Genomic DNA, 20,392 nt, shown 5'->3' with positions numbered 1-20,392 from the left:
AAAAATCCAGATTTGGGATGCATGTCACATTCTCTCAAGCTTTTGAAAAGATCGTCTCATTTGGCACAGCAAAGTAATTGATAGTGTAATTCCGTATTGCACAAACAACACACCGAAATTGTTTCTGTGCATTTTACTTACGTGATGAAGAATACATAATTTAACATTTGTTTTTTAATAATCAATTTTATTTAAGTTTTCATTAGTTGGCATTTAAAAATGTGTGTAGTACAATTGACAAGGACAACAGCAGAGCTTTTCGTAAATGACAGCATAGATAATGTTTGTTTTGCAACGCTGAAATGGACCACGGATGTGTTTTTTATTCCCATGTCATTAATAATGCATTTTCAACAGTTGTCACTTCTGACTTATTTCTAGATGAAACAGCATTGAAATCAAGGACAGTTTAATTTGCTGTTATTTTTGATCTGTCATGTCAGGTTAATATTCTATCTAAGCAATATATTGGACCTACTTCTGAAATCTGTCAATGTGTCCAATTTCTTAATCTATCCTTATCTTGTCTTCAATCGGGACCTCTCACATGCACTCAAATTCATCAATGCGTTGTTTGGTGTTGCCCTGACGTATCTGACGTAGGGTCTTGTATTTGTCGCGACCTGCCTTCACATTCTCAGCATGAATCAGGTCATTTGGGGTCTTTTTGCTCTCGTCAACAGCTCCAGCCAGCTCGATGCTCAGGCACTGAAGGAAAACACAAAAACAGAGCGAATGAGATCCTATTTCCTGAAACTCTTTCGGAGACTATTCAGGAGCCTTGCCCCTCTCCCTCAACCCTGTGCCCGCCTCAATCCCCGCCTGGAAACACCCTTTTGTCCACAGTTATTAAGTCCAGTTTTGTGTTGAGTCCTTTATGCAACATCATATCTTGTTTTGGCTGCAAGATACAGACCAATTTTATTTCATTTGTTATAGGCCTCTGTCTGGGTGACGTTTGAATGAGTCCAATGGAATAATAATTTACCTGTACCAGTGTTTTATTATGCAGAGTGCACTTCGTTTGGTTGAAACCTAATTTTTGGAGGCAATTAAGCTGCCATTTTACAGCAGCGTCAAAACCTCTATAGTACAGGGTCAACAGGCAACACAGCAAATGTACCAAAACACTTTAAAAATCTCCTAAACAAAATGAATTTCAAACCACAAAATTGTAGGCGGTGGGTCAAGAAAGAGGCTGATAAACTGAGGAACATGTTGCTCCATACATCATATTAAGCCTTATATACCTAAGTTAATAATAAAGAACTTACTTAAAAATATGTTTAAATATTTTGATCAATGGAAATCAGTGACTGAGAGCCAGAGATTATCTGGAGACAAGACTAAAGTCTCAAACCAGCAGATATGTGAGGCTGCATTTAGGCACATCAGGGCTCAATGCCACAGTGTCAGCATACTGACACGCTCACATGGACAATGATATCATACTGATGTTTGGCAGTTTATATTTATCAGGAACACAAATCTTCCGTTGGTCTGTTAGAATGCTGACATTTTGTAATCAGGATTTCACACATTAGGAAGATGAGAACTACAGTAGTTTATACCGGCTATGAAAAGTCCGAGAATTATAAGCAATCCATCAAATATTTCAGATATTTTTGTCAAATTGTCAACCTCATGATGACAAAAGAGAATATTTTCTTTTTGGTCAGGGGATCAGAAAAGTGGTATGCCATTAATTTTAGGGACTATGAACGTCAGTACACAAAATGTGTGCTTATTAACATTGTAGATTTTTCTTTCACAATAAATGTAAACTTTTAATGTGCTGCTGGTGTTAGAAGAGAAGTCATAACATCACCAAAGTCAGTGGGGGTCATCCTCTTGGGACCATGAATGCCTATACACAATTTCATGGCAATCCATCCTATTTTCATTGAGATATTGCAGTCCAACTGACAGTAAGACAATGCAATAGAACGCAGGTTTAGAAGCTTTAAGACAGCCAAGGGACGGCTAATCTGTATCTGAACATGACCTCTGCCCTGAAGGGAAATAAGAGAATAGCAAATCCATGAAATAGGACATTTGATTAGAATTTGCTTAACCTTACCTTGAGGTTTTTCTGCAGCCTCTCATTCTTCTGGGCCTCTGTTACTCGCTCCTCTTCGCTGCGATCTCGAACCGTGCCCGGAGAGGTCAGCTCAGCACTCGCCTCTGCGCTGCTCTCGTCCGTCTCGTCGTGCTCGTGCATGGGAGGGTGGACAGAATCCTGGATTTGGACACCCATGAGTTTAGTCTTCAGCTCCTCTTTGGTTCGCTCCAAATCAGCTTCTACCACCATCGCCTGTCAAAACAGACCACTTGCAGTGAAGTGATGTGTTTAGATGTTAAAGTGCACTATATTTGTTTCAAAATGTGATATTCACGTGGGCATGTATTCTAGGAAGTGTGATTTAGTACAACCAGGGGCAGAATTTCCATTAAGGTAGACAACTGACTCAGGCCCTAAGAAGCTATAGATCTATTATTCTTACAAAATGCAACTAAACACACTTCTCACTGTGTAAGCCTTCTTTTGCTTTAAAGTAAAACATGTTATTACTATATTTATCCTACTATGTCTATGGAGACTATGGAAACCTTATGGCTTAAGAAGCAGAATCAGATTTACACACAAGATATAACAATAAAAAAAGAATGCATTATTATTCATCGAAAGCTCTACCTTGAAAAGACATTGAGAAACGTACATTTTGTTTCAGAAACAAAAGTTTAGCGTTCTTCTTCTACCACTTCCAATACCAACATTTACAGTTAGAAAAAGGGTGAAGTTTAAGATGGCATTTGCCTCAGGCCCCCAAATCCGTCCCTGACTACAACACTGAAATAAATTAAGCTCTGTATTGGGAACAAAAAGACAACTGGATAGTGTTCGGTGACATCTGACATCGTGCCTTTTTGCCTTTAACTTAAAGCACCCTCTTAGACCCCGCGGACCTTTCGGCGGGTCCGAAACCACAACATCTGCAAGTAACAGTGTCTGAGGGCTTCTTAAGATTTAATAAACTATGAATGTTTCATATCCGTGACTCAGCTAACCGATGTTTTTTTTTTTTGCAAAAAAAAACACAAGGCTAACGCTGAGCCTCTGAATTAGCCCTGTGCAAAAAAATCTTACCGCCGTTAGCACAGAATTCTAGCTATACATTTGGATATACTTATTGGATCTGCATAAACAAGCTTAGATAACATCCTGAGAGTCCACAGATTATAGAAATATAAGGATCATCACTGAGCGATCAGAACTCGTGACAGGGGAAGCAGGGGCGGATCTACCCGGGTGGCATGGGGTGACTGCCACCCTAAAAAATAGCCTTGCCACCCCAGTTAGCAGCTTTGTTTTGAAAGAAAAGTTGTGGCTCATCTGACATTTATGAGAGAAAATCTCTAATGTCTGAGTGCAAGTGAATGCAGCACAAGACGCGAGCCATGTAACCCCTCCCCCAGCCTTGGTGCGAGCGTGGAAATATGATTGGCGGCGATTTTATTTTAACAGGACGGCGCAAAACGAGAAGCATTCGGACCCAAGTAGACGGAAGGAATGAGGTATTTGCGGTCTACAATGACAGAGAAGAGACTGTCAAGTTTGGCTGTACTCAGCATTGAATCAAAACAACAAAATGGTAATCGCCGCATTCAGCTGTTATAGGCATGCCAACTTGATGCTATGCTCACGGACGATCATAAACAACTGTTAAGATGATGACCTTGTATGTGTGTATATACTTTCTTTGTGGGGCTCTGCCCACAAAAAACAGTTTTAAGTCCTGAGAAAGTCGAAATAAGACGCCGTGTAAAACTACACTGCCCAGCCAAAAAAAAGTAACCACTTTGATTTAACCAGTAGGTAAGGACTTTCCGCTGGATAATAACTGCAGCGATGTATATGATTTAGCTGAATACATGTTTTTCAACCCTAACTGATGTAAAGTCATGGTTGTAACTGTTTGCAATAAGGTCGTGGGGCGCTGAACTGTTCTTTTGAATCTTTTTTTAATTTATTTTTTTAACCTTTATTTAACCAGATTGTCCCTTGAGATCAAAGATCTCTTTTTCAAGGGAGACCTGCAGCAATTAGGTTCCACATGAAACATAAAACAATAGAGGATATCATACAACATATTCACAAGCTACATTTACATACTTATCAACATTTACAAATACCCATAGTTTCAATGAGCATTTCATTTAGACTTGCTTTAAAAACATTCAGAGGAATACAATTGCTCAGTTTCAATTTTAGCTGTAGACTGTTCCAAGTAAGTGGCGCTGCGCACATAAAAGCTGTCTTACCTAAGACAGTCCTTGCTCTTGGCACATCTAACAAGACTACATCTTGCAATCTCAGACAATGGCTGCTTGCAACTCTCTGTGTTATCAGTGAACAGATGTAATACGGGAGTTTACCCAACATAGCTTTATAAATAAAGGTGTACCAATGACTGAGTCTCCATACAGTAAGTGATGGCAAACCTGCCTTGGTATACAGTGTACAGTGATGCGTAAGTGCTTTACAATTTGTGACAAATCTCAGTGCACTGTGATAGGCGGCATCTAACTTGTTCAGGCAATGGGCAGGTGCATTCATATAGATCAAATCACCATAGTCCAGCACAGGTAAGTCACAGTAACTAGCCTTTTCCTGGCTTCAAATGAGAAACAGGACTTGTTTCTGAAAAAGAAACCTAGCCTAACCCTCAGCTTTTTAAGCAGGTTATTGACCTGAAGTTTAAAAGTGAGACAATCATCAAGCCAGATACCAAGGTAACAGGCAACCACTTCAAGTATTTTTCCTTGCGCAGTTACAATATCCAAAACAGGCTCTGGTGTCTTTTTAGCTTTTGAAAAGAGCATTACCTTGGTTTTATCAACATGCTGAGTCTGAATAATGTTAAAAACAGCCTGTAATTTAACAATGGAGGGACCTGCACAGTACACCACGGTATCATCCGCATAAAAATGTAAAATAGCTTCATCCACATTTTCACCTAAACTGTTGATATATATGGAGAATAAAAGTGGACCTAAAACAGAACCTTGTGGTACACCATTAGCAATGTTTAACCACTCAGAAGTGAGCCCATAAAAGTGAACACGTTGGGACCTTTCAGAGAGGTAGTTCACAAACCACCCTACTACATGGCAGGATATGCCAATACTGAGTAGCCTCTGCTTAAGATGCGATGATCGACGGTATCAAACGCTTTGGAAAGGTCAATAAATAGGGCTGCACAGCTCTGCTTATTATCTAAAATACTTGTAATGTCATTCACCACTTTCATTGTCGCAGTGATGGTGGTATGTTGCTTTCTGAAGCCTGACTGATGTTTAGACAGGATATCATTTTTACATAAGAACTCCTTTACTTGTTCATTCACTAGGCGTTCGAGCATCTTCGCAAGAACTGACAATTTAGAGATTGGCCTATAGTTATTTAGCATTTGTGCTGAGGGAGAGGTTAAAAAGAGTAGTGAGAGGTGGAGCAATACAATCTGCAGCTGTCTTTAAAAAGAAAGGTTCTACGTTGTCCGGGCCAGCCAGTTTCTTAGGATCTAACTTAGATAATGCTTCATGAACAACATCAACAGTAAAAGGAGTAAAACTGAAAGGGTTTTCCAAACCACATTGTTCAGAGTCACAGACTGTGGTGTTCACAGAAGCAGAGTTAGTCACATAATCAAACAGAAAGCCACAGGACACAAAATACTCATTAAAGCAATTTAGCATAGTAGCCCTGTCAGATGCTGTGGTAAGGCAAGGAGGTAGCTCATTACGGATCTCTCCGGTGGATATCGATTTGATGGTTTTCCAACATTTCCTAGGATTATTTAGGTTTTCTGTGGTAACTGACAAATAGTACTTCGACTTAGCACTTTTGATTTGTGATGTGAAGCTATTTCTTAGCTGCCTAAAATGCAGCCATTCTACCTTTGAGCCTGATTTCCTAGCCTTTGCCCAGGCCTTGTTTCTCTCATGCAGGAGACTAGACAGTTCAGCAGAAAACGAAGGATTGTCACGTCCCTTTACTCTAAAATTACGCAGGGGTCTATCAATGATCTCCATAAAACCAAGATAAAAATAAGACCATGCAGTTTCTACATCAGCACACAGATCGATTTTTCCCCAATCAAACCCAAACAGATCATGTACAAAACCCTGCTCCACAAAATGTTTTGTGTCTCTCTTAATGATAATACGAGGTTTAACCTTTTGGACCTTAGTGTCCCTAATTGTGGCTACAACACAGTGATCACTCAAATCATTTGCAAATACTCCCACAGATGAGTATTTATAGGGAACATTAGTTAGAATGAGATCAATTAGGGAGGATTTATTAGGGGTCTTAAGGTTAGGGCGAGTAGGACTGTCAACAATCTGAGTAACATTCAAAGAGATACAAAGGTTTTTAAAAATCCTCTGATACTGCAGTCAACCAGTCCCAGTTAAAAAGTAGCACTATTTCCTTGTAGTCTAGTCGCGATAAAAGATTTGCTAGCGAAGACAAGGAGTCCTTGACAGCTGAGGGGGGTCTGTAACAGCCCACCACCATGACCTGTCGCCCCTTTGCCACTTCTATATTTAAGGAAAAAAATTAGAATTGCTTACTGATAGATTTGGAAACTAATGTGGATACACTGAACTTATTCTTAACATAAATGGCAACGCCGCCACCTTTATTAGGTCGGTCGGTACGATACACATTATAACCATTTAAGGCAATGTCAGAAGCCAAAACAGATTTATTTAGCCATGTTTCTGATAAAACAATGACTTCGGCGTCATTCGAGCTCGCCCAAATGTGGACAAAATCTAGTTTATCTAACAGACTGCGCACATTCAAGTGGATGAAACCCAACCCAGACCTAGCTTTAAAATCAGCAGTAGTAGCGATCTGACTACTACTACTGGGCGGACCAGGGTTAGGTTGTACATTTCCTGAAAGTAATAACAAAACAAAAAAACAGGCATCTTTTCCTCTTAAACGACACACATACATTGTCATCTACTTTAGAATCACCGGAAAAGTGTGATTAGAGCTTAAGAAGCAGTCCTGAAGAACCATCACCGCAGGCAAACAAAAAAGACAAACATATTTTGTCGAACTGATTGCCTGTGACAAGGTAACCGGTAATTGTTTGTGTAGCACTCCCAATCCTTTGCAGGGGATGCTCACCGCGGACGGCAGAACAGACCTGAATCCAGTAGACTTCTCAGGATGACTAATCTTCTCACCGTCCAAGACAGCCAAAAGGCACAGCAGAGCCACTTTAGAATTTTGATATATGATAGTAATTACTTGTCTTTCAAATTTGAAGGAGGGTGAGCAAGCATCTTCAGGAACATTCATCATTAACTCCTTCTCCAAAAAAATAAAATATATATATTCAATAATAAATGAATATGTGAATCATAACAGTGATTGACAGCTGATAGGAATAATATGATTGTTAATAGTATCATATTCATTCAGACAAACATCGATGAGACAGTTAATTAATGTACTTATTGCAGCAGTCTGCATAGATTTGCTGGTCTAAGAGTGAAACAAACTCATTCAGTTATTGTTGAGTTAAAATTCATAAAATTATGTCTGACACCTTATATATTTATATGTAAGGCTATGTTATTGAGTTAAAATATCAATATTGTGGCTTTCCGAGTTAACATTGATTGATATGACTGGGATTAAATCAGCATATACTTCTGCCAGGGGATGCCACCCCTCAAAATCTCCTGCCACCCTCTTGCCACCCCATGAATATTGTTCTAGATCCGCCCCTGAGGGGAAGCAAATACACAGACAACACACGACGTAGCTTTAGGTAGCAAAACACGGAGATATGCTCACTTTAGCTGTTATTCTGATCAAAAGTCGTGTTCAATGGCATTAAAACGAGAAAAAACGCGGCTGAAGGCTAATCCACAGGTTAATCCAATGTGTCTGTCACTTTGAAAAAAGTATTGATAATCCATAATTCAATTTTTATGCAAATATCGGAGAATAAAAATTAGCTGCTAATGGTAGCAGTGTTGCCGCTCCGGTTTTGGCTACGTGTCACTCTCACTCCTTATTTGGTAACCTGTGTGTGTATGTGGGACTTTCCCTCGATTCCATTGGCTCCAGCGGTTAAAAAGAGACGTCAATCATCAAAATCGACCAATGGGTTCCAGAGAAACGGCATAAACGCCCCCAGAGGTGGAGTTTTTTTGCTAAACCTCTCAAAAAAGTTCAAATGTCACTTGTTTTGCATCAATCTTGATAAAGGGTAATTATTATATGTTTCACTTTGGATTCTTAAAGCTTTTAGTCTACTAACTAACCCATCATCCAAGGGTAGTTTTCAATATAAGTGAAAAAGAACTTTTGGACGGACACTATAACTTACAGTTTTTTACTAGGTTCAATCTGAATTCTCTTTAAAATAAAAAACATCTATATTGATTCTGACTTTTTCTACATCCAACTCACAGGTTTATCATTACTTTGAGAAAAAAGATTATTAATTTTCCCCTTTTAGAAGTATAGTTATGGTCATTTGTTGTGGAAGTGTCATTTTCGAGCCTGAGACCTGAAAAAGGTTTGGGGTCTAACAGGTTGCACTATTGAAAGAAGTCTCAGTTCGAAAGAATACACATTTTTTCTCTGAATAATTGTTTAAAGTGGTCTCTCAGCATTGCATGTAATAGTCTCTTTTGGTGCTTAAAAATAGGAAAGTAAAACTGTAGTATTACCATGTTGCAGACGTAACTTCAATACATTTCTACATATTTGTATTAAGATATGTAATGTACATTTAATGATTTAATTTGGCCAACTATGGCAGGTCTGAGGTTTGCTACCCGTGACATGCAGTGGAACCCATAAAAAGTATCACAATTTGCAAGTTGACAGTTATATTTGTCCGCAGCCGACGCCTTGCTTCTGCTTCTTCGCCCTGGCCTAACACTCAGAAGTGTCAGACATCCCACTTTGCTCATGTTTGATTCAGCCTTTTTCTCTCTCACGGTTCTTTGATTAATTCTCACCCTTTTCTGCCAACTATTCGCCTCATCGTCCTTTTTCTTCTTGGCGTCTTCCAGCTGGGAGATCTTAGAAGTAAGCTCTGCCAGCTCAGTGGCCTATACGCACACGCACACAAATGGGAAGAGAGTTAAGAGTGTTCCTGATCTCAGGTCATCGTGTTCTGTTTGCGAATGTGTGTGTCAGAGAGAAAGTGTGTGTGTCTGAGCGGGCAAAATCATGTTATGCAGCATCACGTCTCTGCTTAATTTCCTTTCTGTTCAATCAGCTAAAAATGTGAATAATTTGAAATACACATTCAAACTGAATTTGTAAATCACTTGAGGAAATCAATACATTTCCAATTTCTATCTAAGAAGTGATCAATATATGTAGATATCACTGAATGAGTCCTTGACCGTGGGAATGATGTAAATAGGTCTCAGAGTTAATTACTTTACAGCTACCAGTTTTTCAGTTTTTGCAGATTTGGAGTGAAGCCACCTTTTAAAGGTCCCATGTCATGCTTTTCCGGTCATTACCCGTCCCCTTGTGTGTTATGAAGGTTTTTATGCATGTAAACAGTCTGTAAAGTCACACAAACCCTCAAAGTACACTCTTTAGCGAGTAAAACTCTAACACAGAAAAGACCTGTCTATGCTGCCCCAGAACGCCTCGTTGGAGATTTCTCATTTTCCATTTTTTTCTTCCAGGATCCAACTGGGGGGGGGGCAGGAGCTCCAACAAGACGTGGAGGACAGAGAGTGAATACACATACTATACAGAGATGCTGTATGAGAAAACCAATGTGATTTTGGAACATTGAACAACGTAAATATATTCTAGTAGACCTCAACAATGGAATTATGATCAGTAGAAATGGCCATGACATGGGACCTTTAATGACTCGATACAATTGGAATTGATTTACACCCAGCATGCAGGTGTGTTTTGTGTTTGTGAGTACCAGGCTTTCCTGGCCCTTGATCTGGTGTTCAGACTGGTAGAGCAGGGCTGCTTTAGCTTCCACTGCAGCTCTGCGCTCCTTGTCCAGTCGCTCAGCCTCCTCCTGAGCGATTGTCCTCTCCTTCTCTAATTCAAGAGCCTTGCGAGTCTGCTCCTCCAGCTCTGAAAAATGCACGTTATAGTTATACCCAGACGTGCTCCTGTAACATAGGCTTTGTAGACAACCTAAAATCACAAAGATTAAAATATATATGTCGTTCATTTCATGTTCTTAAACAGAACAAAGTTGAGAAATATTTGAAATCAGAAAGTTATCAGACCATCTTGAGCTCTCTTTGTCTGCTCTTCAATCTGTCTCAATCTCTCCATCAGCTCCATGGTCTCACGAGCAATCTTCTCTGTTTCCTTCTCAGCATTTTCTCGCTTTTTTTTCTCACTCTCCAGCAGAGCCCTGACAGGAGAATTGTGCATAAATACATATCTGAAAAAAGACTCTCCTGACAGTTCTTTCTTAAAGCAGAGAGAACACACTGTAAACTGTAAGAGGAAAATAAGCCTTCATTATTATGTCTCCCCTCCTTACTTCTCCTTCTGCCTCTTGTTCTTCTCCTCCCTGGCCTGGGCCTTCATCTGCTGCACCTCGATAGTGTCGGGTTTACGTCTACGCATGTACAGGTCATGATTCCCCATACACAATGCCAGGATACGTTTGTTGATGCGGAGACGAGGCACGTAGAAAACAAAATCCTTTAATGCAAAAATCGGTTATTTATTCCATTTCATTATCATCTCACATCTGTTTCACAGTCAAGAACGGGTACCTGAAGGTATAGTTTAGTTTGGTAGAATCCAGATATTTTATTTCCTAAACTCTTGGATGATTTCCTCAAGTCTGTGTATGCAGGCAGATTGTAATGGGATGCAAATTTCTTGTTTGTGAGTAAGACCAAGTAGCAGCTGCATTTGCAAAATTGGTTATTTTGTCAGTAAGTAGAAGAGATTCCCTCGCATCTCATGTTTTTAGCCACAGTGAATAGATAAGAATGGGCATATATCTGAAGAAATACTGATCTTGTAGATTTTAAAATGTATCATGAAAAAATACTAAAATAAGAGTACTAAATATTTAACCTTAAGTACAGGAGAAAGAGCTCGTATTTAATACTTTCGAAAAACATAAATAAATTAACTAAGATTAACTTGCAAATAACATACTATCAAATTGCACAAGAATGCTGACAAAGGTGGGGTAGGTAATTGTGGAGAAACCAGCTCGAGTACACTAGAATTTGAAAATACACAGCCGGCAGACTTCCGGAATGAAGAGTGAGGAGTAGACGTGTTTTGCTCCGCTCCCTCGCTTCCAACTTTTTTATTATGTAGAAACCTCGTTACTCACTTCATACTTACACTAGTCGATACATACTGAGCAACTTTATACCTAAAGGAGACATGCCACCAAAGCCCGCAAAACAAGTCAAGAAAGACTCTATGCCTACGGAGAACGTCGCCACTAGCGACGTTAGCATGAGTTGTGGCATGTTCTCAATTGCCCTTTCCAATTAAACAAGTTGCTCGCAATCCGATTGTAACTAACACTTTAAAGAATTGGGGTCAGTTTAGGAAGCAGTTTGGCTTACAAGCGTCATCAGGTCTAGCCCCGGTCTATCGCAATCACCTTTTCCTCCCGTCGTGCTCGGATCCTGTCTTCCGGACTTGGTCAGACAAAGGTCTGTGGCCTATTAATGAACTTTATGCTGTTAGTGTTTTCTATTCATTTGCAGATTTAGCCAACAAATTTGACCTTCCAAGTTCTCACTTGTTCCGATTCTTTCAGATCAGGCACTTTGTGGAAAGTAAATACTATGGAGCTAATTTCCTGCCAACTCCACAAACAAACTAAACAGGTTTTTACAAATGCCTCATGATTCACGAACAAACACAATGTGGTTTGCAAAGTTTTAATTTTTTACAAGTACAAAACTTTTTCTTCTGATGGTGGAATATTCCGCCGTGAGAAGAAAAGGTTTTCTAATTGTAAAAAAAAGTTTTGTAGTTGTACAAAAAAGTTGTGTACTTGTAAAACCTATGCTGAATTTGTCTCTGAAACATGATTTATTAGAAAAATGTTATGTGTTTGATAGATACGTTTTTTCTTTGCAAAACTAAATGCATTCGTTTGTAGATGGTGTTTTGTATTTGCAAACCACATTGTGTTTGTTAGTGAATCATGAGGCATTTGTAAAACCTGTTTAGTTTGTTTGTGGAGTTATGGCAGGAAATTAGCTCTGCCCTTTTCGGAATTCCTCTGATGGCCAATGCAACCATTACCACACAACGAGTTATTGCATTCACCACTTATTCTCCTTAAATGGATACATTACACAGTATTTTACATGTAATGTCTTGAAAATGTCTGTTTTATATCTGTGCGAAAACTAATAAAAAGATTTATAAAAAAAAAAAAATACACAGCCGGAAAAAATCTGCCACTTCCTTACAGAGCCCCTCCTCCAACAAACATGAACGCGCACATGACCTATGAGGGCACGAGATAAGTTTGTGCACAGATGGAAGGCTGACAGGCAGGCAGGCCATCCAGTTATTTTAGCCCGGCTGGCTAAAATAATTGGTCGTGCTTTTTACAGTGCTACGGCTTCCACAGATAACATTTTTTAATGGATTTTTTGTCAAAGCACTTAAGATATTCATTGCTATCGGGATGTTAAGAGCATTCCATGGAGTATAACAAAAAGTGTATCTCGAGCCGGTTTCTCAAACTTACCTACCCCACCTTTAAGGTTTGTTGGAAAAACTGCAATTTCGACAACATACTCCAGCTAATGTTAGCTGTGTTGAATTTCATATAATAACATGCTTCATATGATTTATAGCTGCTGCAGATAAATCACAAATAATAATGTTTTGCATACCGGAGATTTCTTGTCCATTGGTTTGATGACAAACTTCTTGTCGTTGAAGGAAATGTTTCTGATCTCACTCCAGGGGAAGCCAATCTTTGGGGTCATCCTGTAAAATGTGTTCAGGGTTTACCACTGTGGTATATTAAACAGAGGTTATCATGTTCTTTACAAAGTTTAAACAAGCTTAAAACAGCCAAGCTAGCAACTCTGTGTAGTTAGGTACATAACTACTGTGAGCTGAAGGCTAACTCACAGCGACTTTGCATTCACTCTCTGCTGATTCACCTTTAGTTTAGTATGTAATCATTGTAAGTGTAGATGAGCTTTTCATTCTGTGGGCACCATTACTTTCTCTGCAAAATGTAATTACAATACAGTTGTCTACCTAATTGTGGTACCAAGGGAAAAGTCCTGTGATTTCCAAAGTCATTAAAATTCATTCCCACGGGACCATGAATATTTGTAATGCATTTTTTGACCTACGATTGTTGCATTTTACAAAAAAAAAACTAATTGTAATCTCTTTCAACAGATCATTTCAAAGTAGAATATGTAGGCAAGTAGACAGGATATGTAGGCAAGTAGACAGGATATTGGTAAGTGCTCTGGTGTCCATTGAGTGTTCTTTGGGGGCTTTCAGGTAAACAGTCAGTGTGGAGCTGAATAGGCTGATTCTGTTGGCCACAATGCAGTCTCTGAACATATTTAATTTATCTACATTAATTTGCTAATTTCTCTAAAGAGATGAGCCTTAGGCGTTACATCTCAACTCCATTCTCGCATCTTGAATTGCAAATCAGACTGTAAATAACCACCAGCGCACAGACGAGGAAGTAACTGCCTGCCATGTGTGATATGAAACCATTATCTGGCGGATAGACTGGAAACATACACAAATATATATCTCTTTCTTTCCATTTACCCCCCTAAATATTGCCCCTAGAGGCTGACTCGTCGCCTAAATGGCAATGTATTCCGAGATAAACCTTGTTGTAATGTTAGATGTAAGGTCAGGGGATAATTCAACTCAGTAGTTTATCCACTGGGGATTATGATTGTCATACGAAGGTAGCATCAAAGGAAGCATACATTAATTTACCACAAGACATTTCAGCGGACCTTTTTTAAGTGTGACATACTTATCCTTTTTGTCGTAGATGTTCAGCCCCAGGGCATCCACTCCCAACCACAGCTCTGACCCTTTCTTGTTCTTGATGTTAAAGTAGTTGACCCCGTACATCTCCAGATCCTGGGCTATCTTGAGGTACTCCACCATGGCGTCTTCCCTGTGGTGCAGAGCAGATGAATGAGCAACAGTCATCGCGAATGCATTAGCAACTTTTTTTTGTAGTAAGACTGCAGTACCTCAGCAATCCCTTGTGCTCTTCATGCCACACCTGGATTCTCTCCTCCCACTGATTCTTATTCAGCTTGTGCTGCTCCAAAACCCTGGTTTATCAGTAAAAAGGACACACCAGTTAGAATTCAAATGACTGAAATTGGAATTAAGGTGAACCTTGGCTAACATAACCATAGGCACCTCTGTGGCAGCAGCTTCTCTCTTGCAAGGTATCCCGGCGCGTGATAGTCTTTCCTGTAGTCTCCTTGTTTGACCTGAACCGCATACGAGGCCAAGAGCACGGCAGTCTCAGGTGGACAGTATATGTCATCATTTAGGATGCATTCTTTGACCTAAAACAGAAAAAAGAATGACAGATCTGCTTTAACACATTATCCCTTATATGTTATGATAATTTGTGTAAAGATGTAAACAACGTTGTAAATGTTGGTGTGACTCAAAGAGAAGAAAAACCATATGTGTTCTGGTGTTTATTTAGTGCACCTGGATTCATTTTTTGTAGGCAAGGACTCCCTCATGGATGAGGGAGTCCTTGCCTACAAAAAACAAGAAACTGCGTGAGTCATCATGGAACCCCCACCGGTCGTTATGATTCCTATTGTTATGATTTCTATTGTTGTGGAGTTGAGTATTGAATACAAATTTGACTTTCCTTTTATCTGGATCGATCTCATTGCATACAGATATTGTTTGGGGTTATATTAGATAAGCAGGATTCTCTTTAAAAACAATGTCCTTCCAACCTGCAGAAAGAAAAGGCGCTGAGTTGCTTCCTGGATCAATTCCTCTGTGACATCCTCAGGGTAAAACTTTGCTCTGAACTTGATCAACAAAGGGTTGTCCCTCTTCACATCTTGCGCAGTCACCTGGGATCAAACCACATAACAATGAAGGAATATACTATATAATATAATATAATATGCTATTGAGCCTCAATGGAGTGACACAGTAGCATTACCAACTCCAAAAGCATGGTTGCAACTTCATCTAAAATAAGGGAACTAATGCCGTCTGGGGGATGTAAAGTTAAACACAAACATTGTCCTTACCCTCTTGTTCAGTTTGAGCCAGGTGGAGAAGCCTTTGCTGTCCTGATACTGGAGGCCAAAGAACCAGGTTTCCCTCAGCCCGATGGTCTTCACTATCTAAACACATAAGTAACACCATCACACACATGTACGTCGAAGCTCCTGTTTTAATTGTAATGCACAGGGTACCTGGTCAAAGAGCTGTTTGCCAGTCGTGCTGGGCAGGATGGCAAACTCCAGCTCAGCATCCATGGTTGTAACTCGGACATTTATCTGCCAGAGAAAACACTCACACTGAGCTACAGGAGGAAACAATTCATCCCTGCTGCTCACTCATCTTTGTCACTGGGAAAGCATCAAGGAGTATGCAAAGAGACAAGCTGGGCGAAAAGAAGCACTACCAATTCCGTGATCATTTGTTGTGTTCTTTGAAATAATGCTACATTTATTTGTTCTTTGACAGAAATATGACCAAAAAGAGTGTTCTTACATTCTTCTGTTCAACCAGGAGCATCCAATCGCAAGAGGTTGGTGGGGACTATAATCACAAAATGAAGCCCACAGTATATTTTAGACTTAACTGAGAACATGGGGTGCATTCCATGATGCATGTAGCATTTACGTTAATGTTGATTATTAGTATCAAAAAGCATACACATATCTGGTATACTGACACAATATGAAAGAAAAAGCAGCATAGAAGAGAAATGGATGGCTCCATTCCCCCTTAAACTTTGCTGAGATTAATAGAGCACTGCAGATATTAGTGCCTAATTCAATAATCATTACAAAAGTAATAATAACAATAACGTGCTTAATTTGTAAGCCTCTGAGGGCTTACTACTTCAATAAATATTTATGAAAAACAGGAAGGGAAAGATTTACTTTGCTACTGTTTTGTTTATCTATAGTGTGACAAGACAGATTAATACAAGAACACAAGTGCAACAAATAAGAAACATCTGACAGCTGGGCAGGACATCATGATATGTTTTGCTATAAAAATGGTTTCCTATGGTTAAGAACTTCGGACTAATGCCTTGTTGGAGCCTTTAAATAACAGAGCAGGTTCACACATTTCCATCAAAGCACTACAATTCAACAAACACATGAAACACAAGGAAAATAAAAAGATATAAAACCGTAAAGGTAGCTACTTACAGTTGACATTTGTATTTTTTTAATCTGTAGCCGAAGCACTCCTTCAGAGAGGTGCTTGTAGTAGCGTTTTCTCTGCGAAGTCATATGAAACTGCTTGCAATACCAACAAGGATTATACTGAGTGAGAATGGACCATTGTGCTCCCAAGTACTTCTCTCTTTGTTAATCCCACAGCAGCCAGGGCCCCCACGTGTTATAGAGAGGCATACTTCATTTATACTGTGGACACTTTTCTTCTTTATTTGATCAGGTTTTCACTGATTATCCCTCACAAAGCACCTGTATATTTTTCCACTTCCCAAATGTTATTGTTGAGAAAATAAAATTAGGAGTCGGCATAACTCAGCCAGTACCGGTCTTCCAGTTGCAGCAAGGACGCACACACACTAATCCTCCTAGGTAATGTTTAAAGCATAAGTAATGGCATACAGTTATTTTAGTGTGGCAGATGTGTTTTGTAAGCCTGTTGCCAGTTTCTTTTCAAGAGAGTGTTTCTGGCAACACGATCGTGTATTACACTATAACTGTACTGTTATCTTATTGATGGGTTTCGTAACATTTGTTCATATTATGTTCAACTTTACCGTCATTGCATAGAAGGACTGGGACAATGAAATGCAGTAACCAGAAGTGAAAGAGAAGTAGTAAAATGCAATGTAATGTAAAGGTATAAGATTATGAGAGAAATAAAAAAGCTAAAGTATATTCACTATGAACAGTACATATTGGTGAGTATCTTTTCCAGAGTAATTACTATTTTGCTCTGAAATAGTGATATTTAATCATTTTGGAGTGTATTTATTACTCATAGCTTCTAGAGCAGGGTTCCCCAATTATATTTACCAAAGGGCCAATTTTTTTCAAGCATGACAAGCTAAGGGCCAAAATGCTATGTGTCACTAAAAGTTGTTTTACACTATGTGCAGATGTTACCTCTATTATAATTGTTGTAGTAGTGGCAGTAGTAATTAAACAAACCCTGTGTTGAGAGTAAAGGAAAAATGCATCCTTGAAACAAAATTAGACCGAAATCAAACATTTATTAACAATAATAATAAATAAATGCTTTAACAAATACAAATGATTTTGCTGTGGTCTGATGGGGCATAACAATAAAACAAAAATAAAAAACAACAGAGTGAACTCTGATCAAATAGTCAGACAGGTCCACATCCAATTCAGCAAACACTGTAACACACACACACACACACACACACACACACACACACACACACACACACACACACACACACACACACACACACACACACACACACACACACACACACACACACACACACACACACACACACACACACACACACACACACACACACACACACACACACACACACACACACACACACACACACACACACACACACACACACACACACACACACACACACACACACACACACACACACACTGGGAAAGACAGGAAGACAGAGAGAGAGTTTCAGTTAGTTACTTTTATAATGTCGTACCAAATTCACCACATTATCAGTTTTAACATTTTTAAATATGTGTACCAAATAATATCAGGCTGTAAATAACAAATAGCATTGTTTTTTTTTAACTTTATTTTTAATATATTATTTTAATGTTGTATTCAATTTAACCAGTTTGTGGGCTGTTGTTAAAAGCCCTGCATTATCCAAGGTTTTTTATCTATCATATTAATAATTTGTTTTTAATTACGCTGCGTAGCATTTTATTTAGGAAATGAATGTACATATAAAATATAACTATAAAATGGTTATTTTTGTCTTAATAATTATTATACCACAATAGAATTGACAAATTGCAAAAATAAATTGATGTTGTTCACTCACCAATCAGTGAGAGAAGTGAGAGCGGCGGGATGAGGCAACCTGTCTGATGTTGGGCTTGTATTCTGTTGTGGCAATCCTGAGGCACTGTCCAAGATGTGCACTGGAGAGTCTGTTCCTGTCCTGGCTTTTGATAGCATTCATTGAAGAAAATCCTGATTCGCAGATGTATGTTGAGGGGAACATTGTGAGTAGGAACATAGCAATAGCTCTGGTGTTTTTGAAACGAGCTTGGGGAACCATGTTGATCCAAAAGTCACACACTGGTGCATCCTTGTGTTGAGCTTTCAGCAACTCAGAGCTTCCCATCTCTAAGACCTCCATCTGAAGAGCTCCCTCTTCTATGGAAGGCACCAGCCTTTTGGCCTCTCCAGTCCACTGCCCGTCTGCTGACACAGAGAACGGCTGTCTGAGGAAGAGGATGTCACGTGAGATTTTAGGGGAGCTTTCAAATCGCTCCTTGAAGTTTTCTGCCAGTTTTGACACAAAATCCTTCATTACTGGATCTTCCGGCATTTCATTCTTCTCGCAGTGCTCACGCAGACGTGGAAAGTGCAGCTTCCTCCCATGAATATCTCTCTCCAAAAGGTGCAGCTTTGACCGAAAAGCTTCAACCGCCTCGTACATCTCAGCAACAGTGTGGTTCTTGCCTTGCAGCTGCAGGTTAAGGTGATTTAGATGAGACATGATGTCACACAAAAAATGAACATCTGCTATCACCTTGGTGTCAGTTAAAAAGCTCAAAAACTCATGGGCTTTTTGGCCCTGCAGGCTTGATAAGAACGACACCAGTTCATCACGCAGGTCGCACACCCTCTCCAACACACGGCCCTTGCTCAGCCAGCGAACATCGTTGTGTAGTAAGAGATCCTTGTGTTCAGAGGACATTTCCTCTAGCAACGATCTAAAAAGGCGATGCTGCAGACTAGAGCTCTCACGCACAAAGTTAACCAGTCTCGTCACAGTATCCATCGTTTCTTTCATTTTTCCACACAGTTTTGCGCACAACACTGATTTGTGAATGATGCAGTGAAATGTCAGAAGCGCCGGGTTAACGGCGGAAAGCCTGCTTACCAAGCCTTTGTGCTTTCCAACCATCGACGGAGCCCCGTCGGTTACAACAGAGACGATTTGACTCACATTCAAACCATTCTTTTCGAAGAACTGTGTCAGCTCGTGGAAGATTATTTCCCCGGTTGTGTGCCCGGGCAGAGTAAGCAAACACAGTAGCTCTTCCCGGAATATCTTCCCATCAAAAAATCGTACGAACACAGACAGCTGTTCCATGTCGGTTCGGTCACAGGAGGAGTCTATGGCTAAGGATATAGCCTCTGTTTTCTTCAAATCCGTGAGTAGACTGGAAAAACACTCCTCCGCTAAAACCTCTACTCTTCTGGTTGCCGTGTTAGCCGACAGCGGCACCTGCTTTAATAGCTCTACAACCTTTTTTTGTTGTTTTTCATCATGATTTAAAACTTCATGAGCCATGTCTATCGCACACCGTTTAATTAACTCAGCATCAGCAAACGGCTTCTTGGCTCTAGCAAGCGTCCAAGAGACGTGCAATGAGGCAGCTGTTGCGCTCTCTTGTGCCGATGTTGTTTTCGACATTGTGGAAACAGAGTGCTTGTATGATGCAAGCAAACCTGCTATCTTTTGTGTGCGCTGGTCGGATTTCTCTGGATAGTTAGCATTAAAACTGGCAGCATGAATAGAGGTGAAGTGCCGCTTCAGGTTGTCTGATTTGATTACAGCTACATTCTGCATGCAAATCAAACAAGTCGGTTTAGCATTGACGTGGTCCGGTAAAAAAAAACAATACTTCTCAGTCCAGTCAGTTTTGAACTGACGGTTCTCCTGGTCTACCTTCCTCTTCTTTGCGAATTCCATCCTGGGTTTGAGTTATCCACGGCCCGTTAGTGTCATGTTGGTCAATCGCTGGGTTGGGATGACAGGCGGCTAGCTGGCGAGCTATTGTTTATATGTTTTTGCCGCTATTCCAGGTGGTGACGAGTAAGTCAAGCGCGCGCGAAGCACGTCTTGCATATGCACGCGATAAGGTCATGGGTCAGGTTTACGAGTGTCGACGG

General features: G+C 39.9%; 2 protein-coding genes across 3 annotated transcripts; both read right to left on the bottom strand.

Moving 5' to 3' along the window:
• Positions 1–213: 213 nt before the first annotated feature.
• On the bottom strand, positions 214–17,120 carry LOC307030886 (moesin-like). Of its 2 annotated transcripts, none has more exons than XM_079667516.1 (15): positions 16,471–17,120; positions 15,800–15,847; positions 15,499–15,582; positions 15,331–15,426; positions 15,025–15,147; positions 14,462–14,613; positions 14,287–14,370; positions 14,061–14,207; positions 12,931–13,027; positions 10,581–10,744; positions 10,318–10,448; positions 9,999–10,159; positions 9,058–9,150; positions 2,081–2,314; positions 214–708 (listed from the first exon to the last, which is right to left on the bottom strand). In XM_079667516.1, the coding sequence occupies exons 1-15, from the start codon at positions 16,552–16,554 to the stop codon at positions 544–546; spliced, it is 1,863 nt and encodes a 620-aa protein (XP_079523642.1). In that variant the 5' UTR covers positions 16,555–17,120; the 3' UTR covers positions 214–543. The 2 variants fall into 2 exon arrangements, with proteins under 2 accessions (XP_079523642.1, XP_079523643.1); XM_079667517.1 differs by having other exon boundaries at positions 2,081–2,239.
• A 370-nt stretch (positions 17,121–17,490) lies between these two features.
• Positions 17,491–20,192, bottom strand: LOC307030885 (protein FAM200A-like; the record flags this gene model as incomplete). Its single annotated transcript, XM_079667515.1, has 2 exons — positions 17,491–17,658; positions 18,306–20,192. One exon carries the CDS (start codon positions 20,190–20,192, stop codon positions 18,309–18,311), a length of 1,884 nt encoding a protein of 627 aa, XP_079523641.1. The 3' UTR covers positions 17,491–17,658; positions 18,306–18,308.
• Between the last annotated feature and the right edge of the window lie 200 nt (positions 20,193–20,392).

Source organism: Notothenia rossii, assembly GCF_949606895.1.
Source record: "Notothenia rossii genome assembly, chromosome: 3".
Taxonomy (NCBI): Eukaryota; Metazoa; Chordata; class Actinopteri; order Perciformes; family Nototheniidae; genus Notothenia; species Notothenia rossii.
The sequence above is the reverse complement of the archived record's forward strand: the minus strand, read 5'-3'. Positions and strand labels throughout refer to the sequence as shown.

What these genes read in the sequence shown, in the direction of transcription:
- LOC307030886 (XM_079667516.1), bottom strand. Translation starts at nt 16,554, where the DNA reads ATGACTTCGCAGAGAAAACGCTACTACAAGCACCTCTCTGAAGGAGTG. An exon ending in AAAAAATACAAATGTCAACT is followed by an intron (nt 15,848 to 16,470) that starts GTAAGTAGCTAC and finishes TTGTGATTATAG; the next exon opens with TCCCCACCAACCTCTTGCGA. An exon ending in GACAAAGAGAGCTCAAGATG is followed by an intron (nt 10,160 to 10,317) that starts GTCTGATAACTT and finishes TGCATTTTTCAG; the next exon opens with AGCTGGAGGAGCAGACTCGC.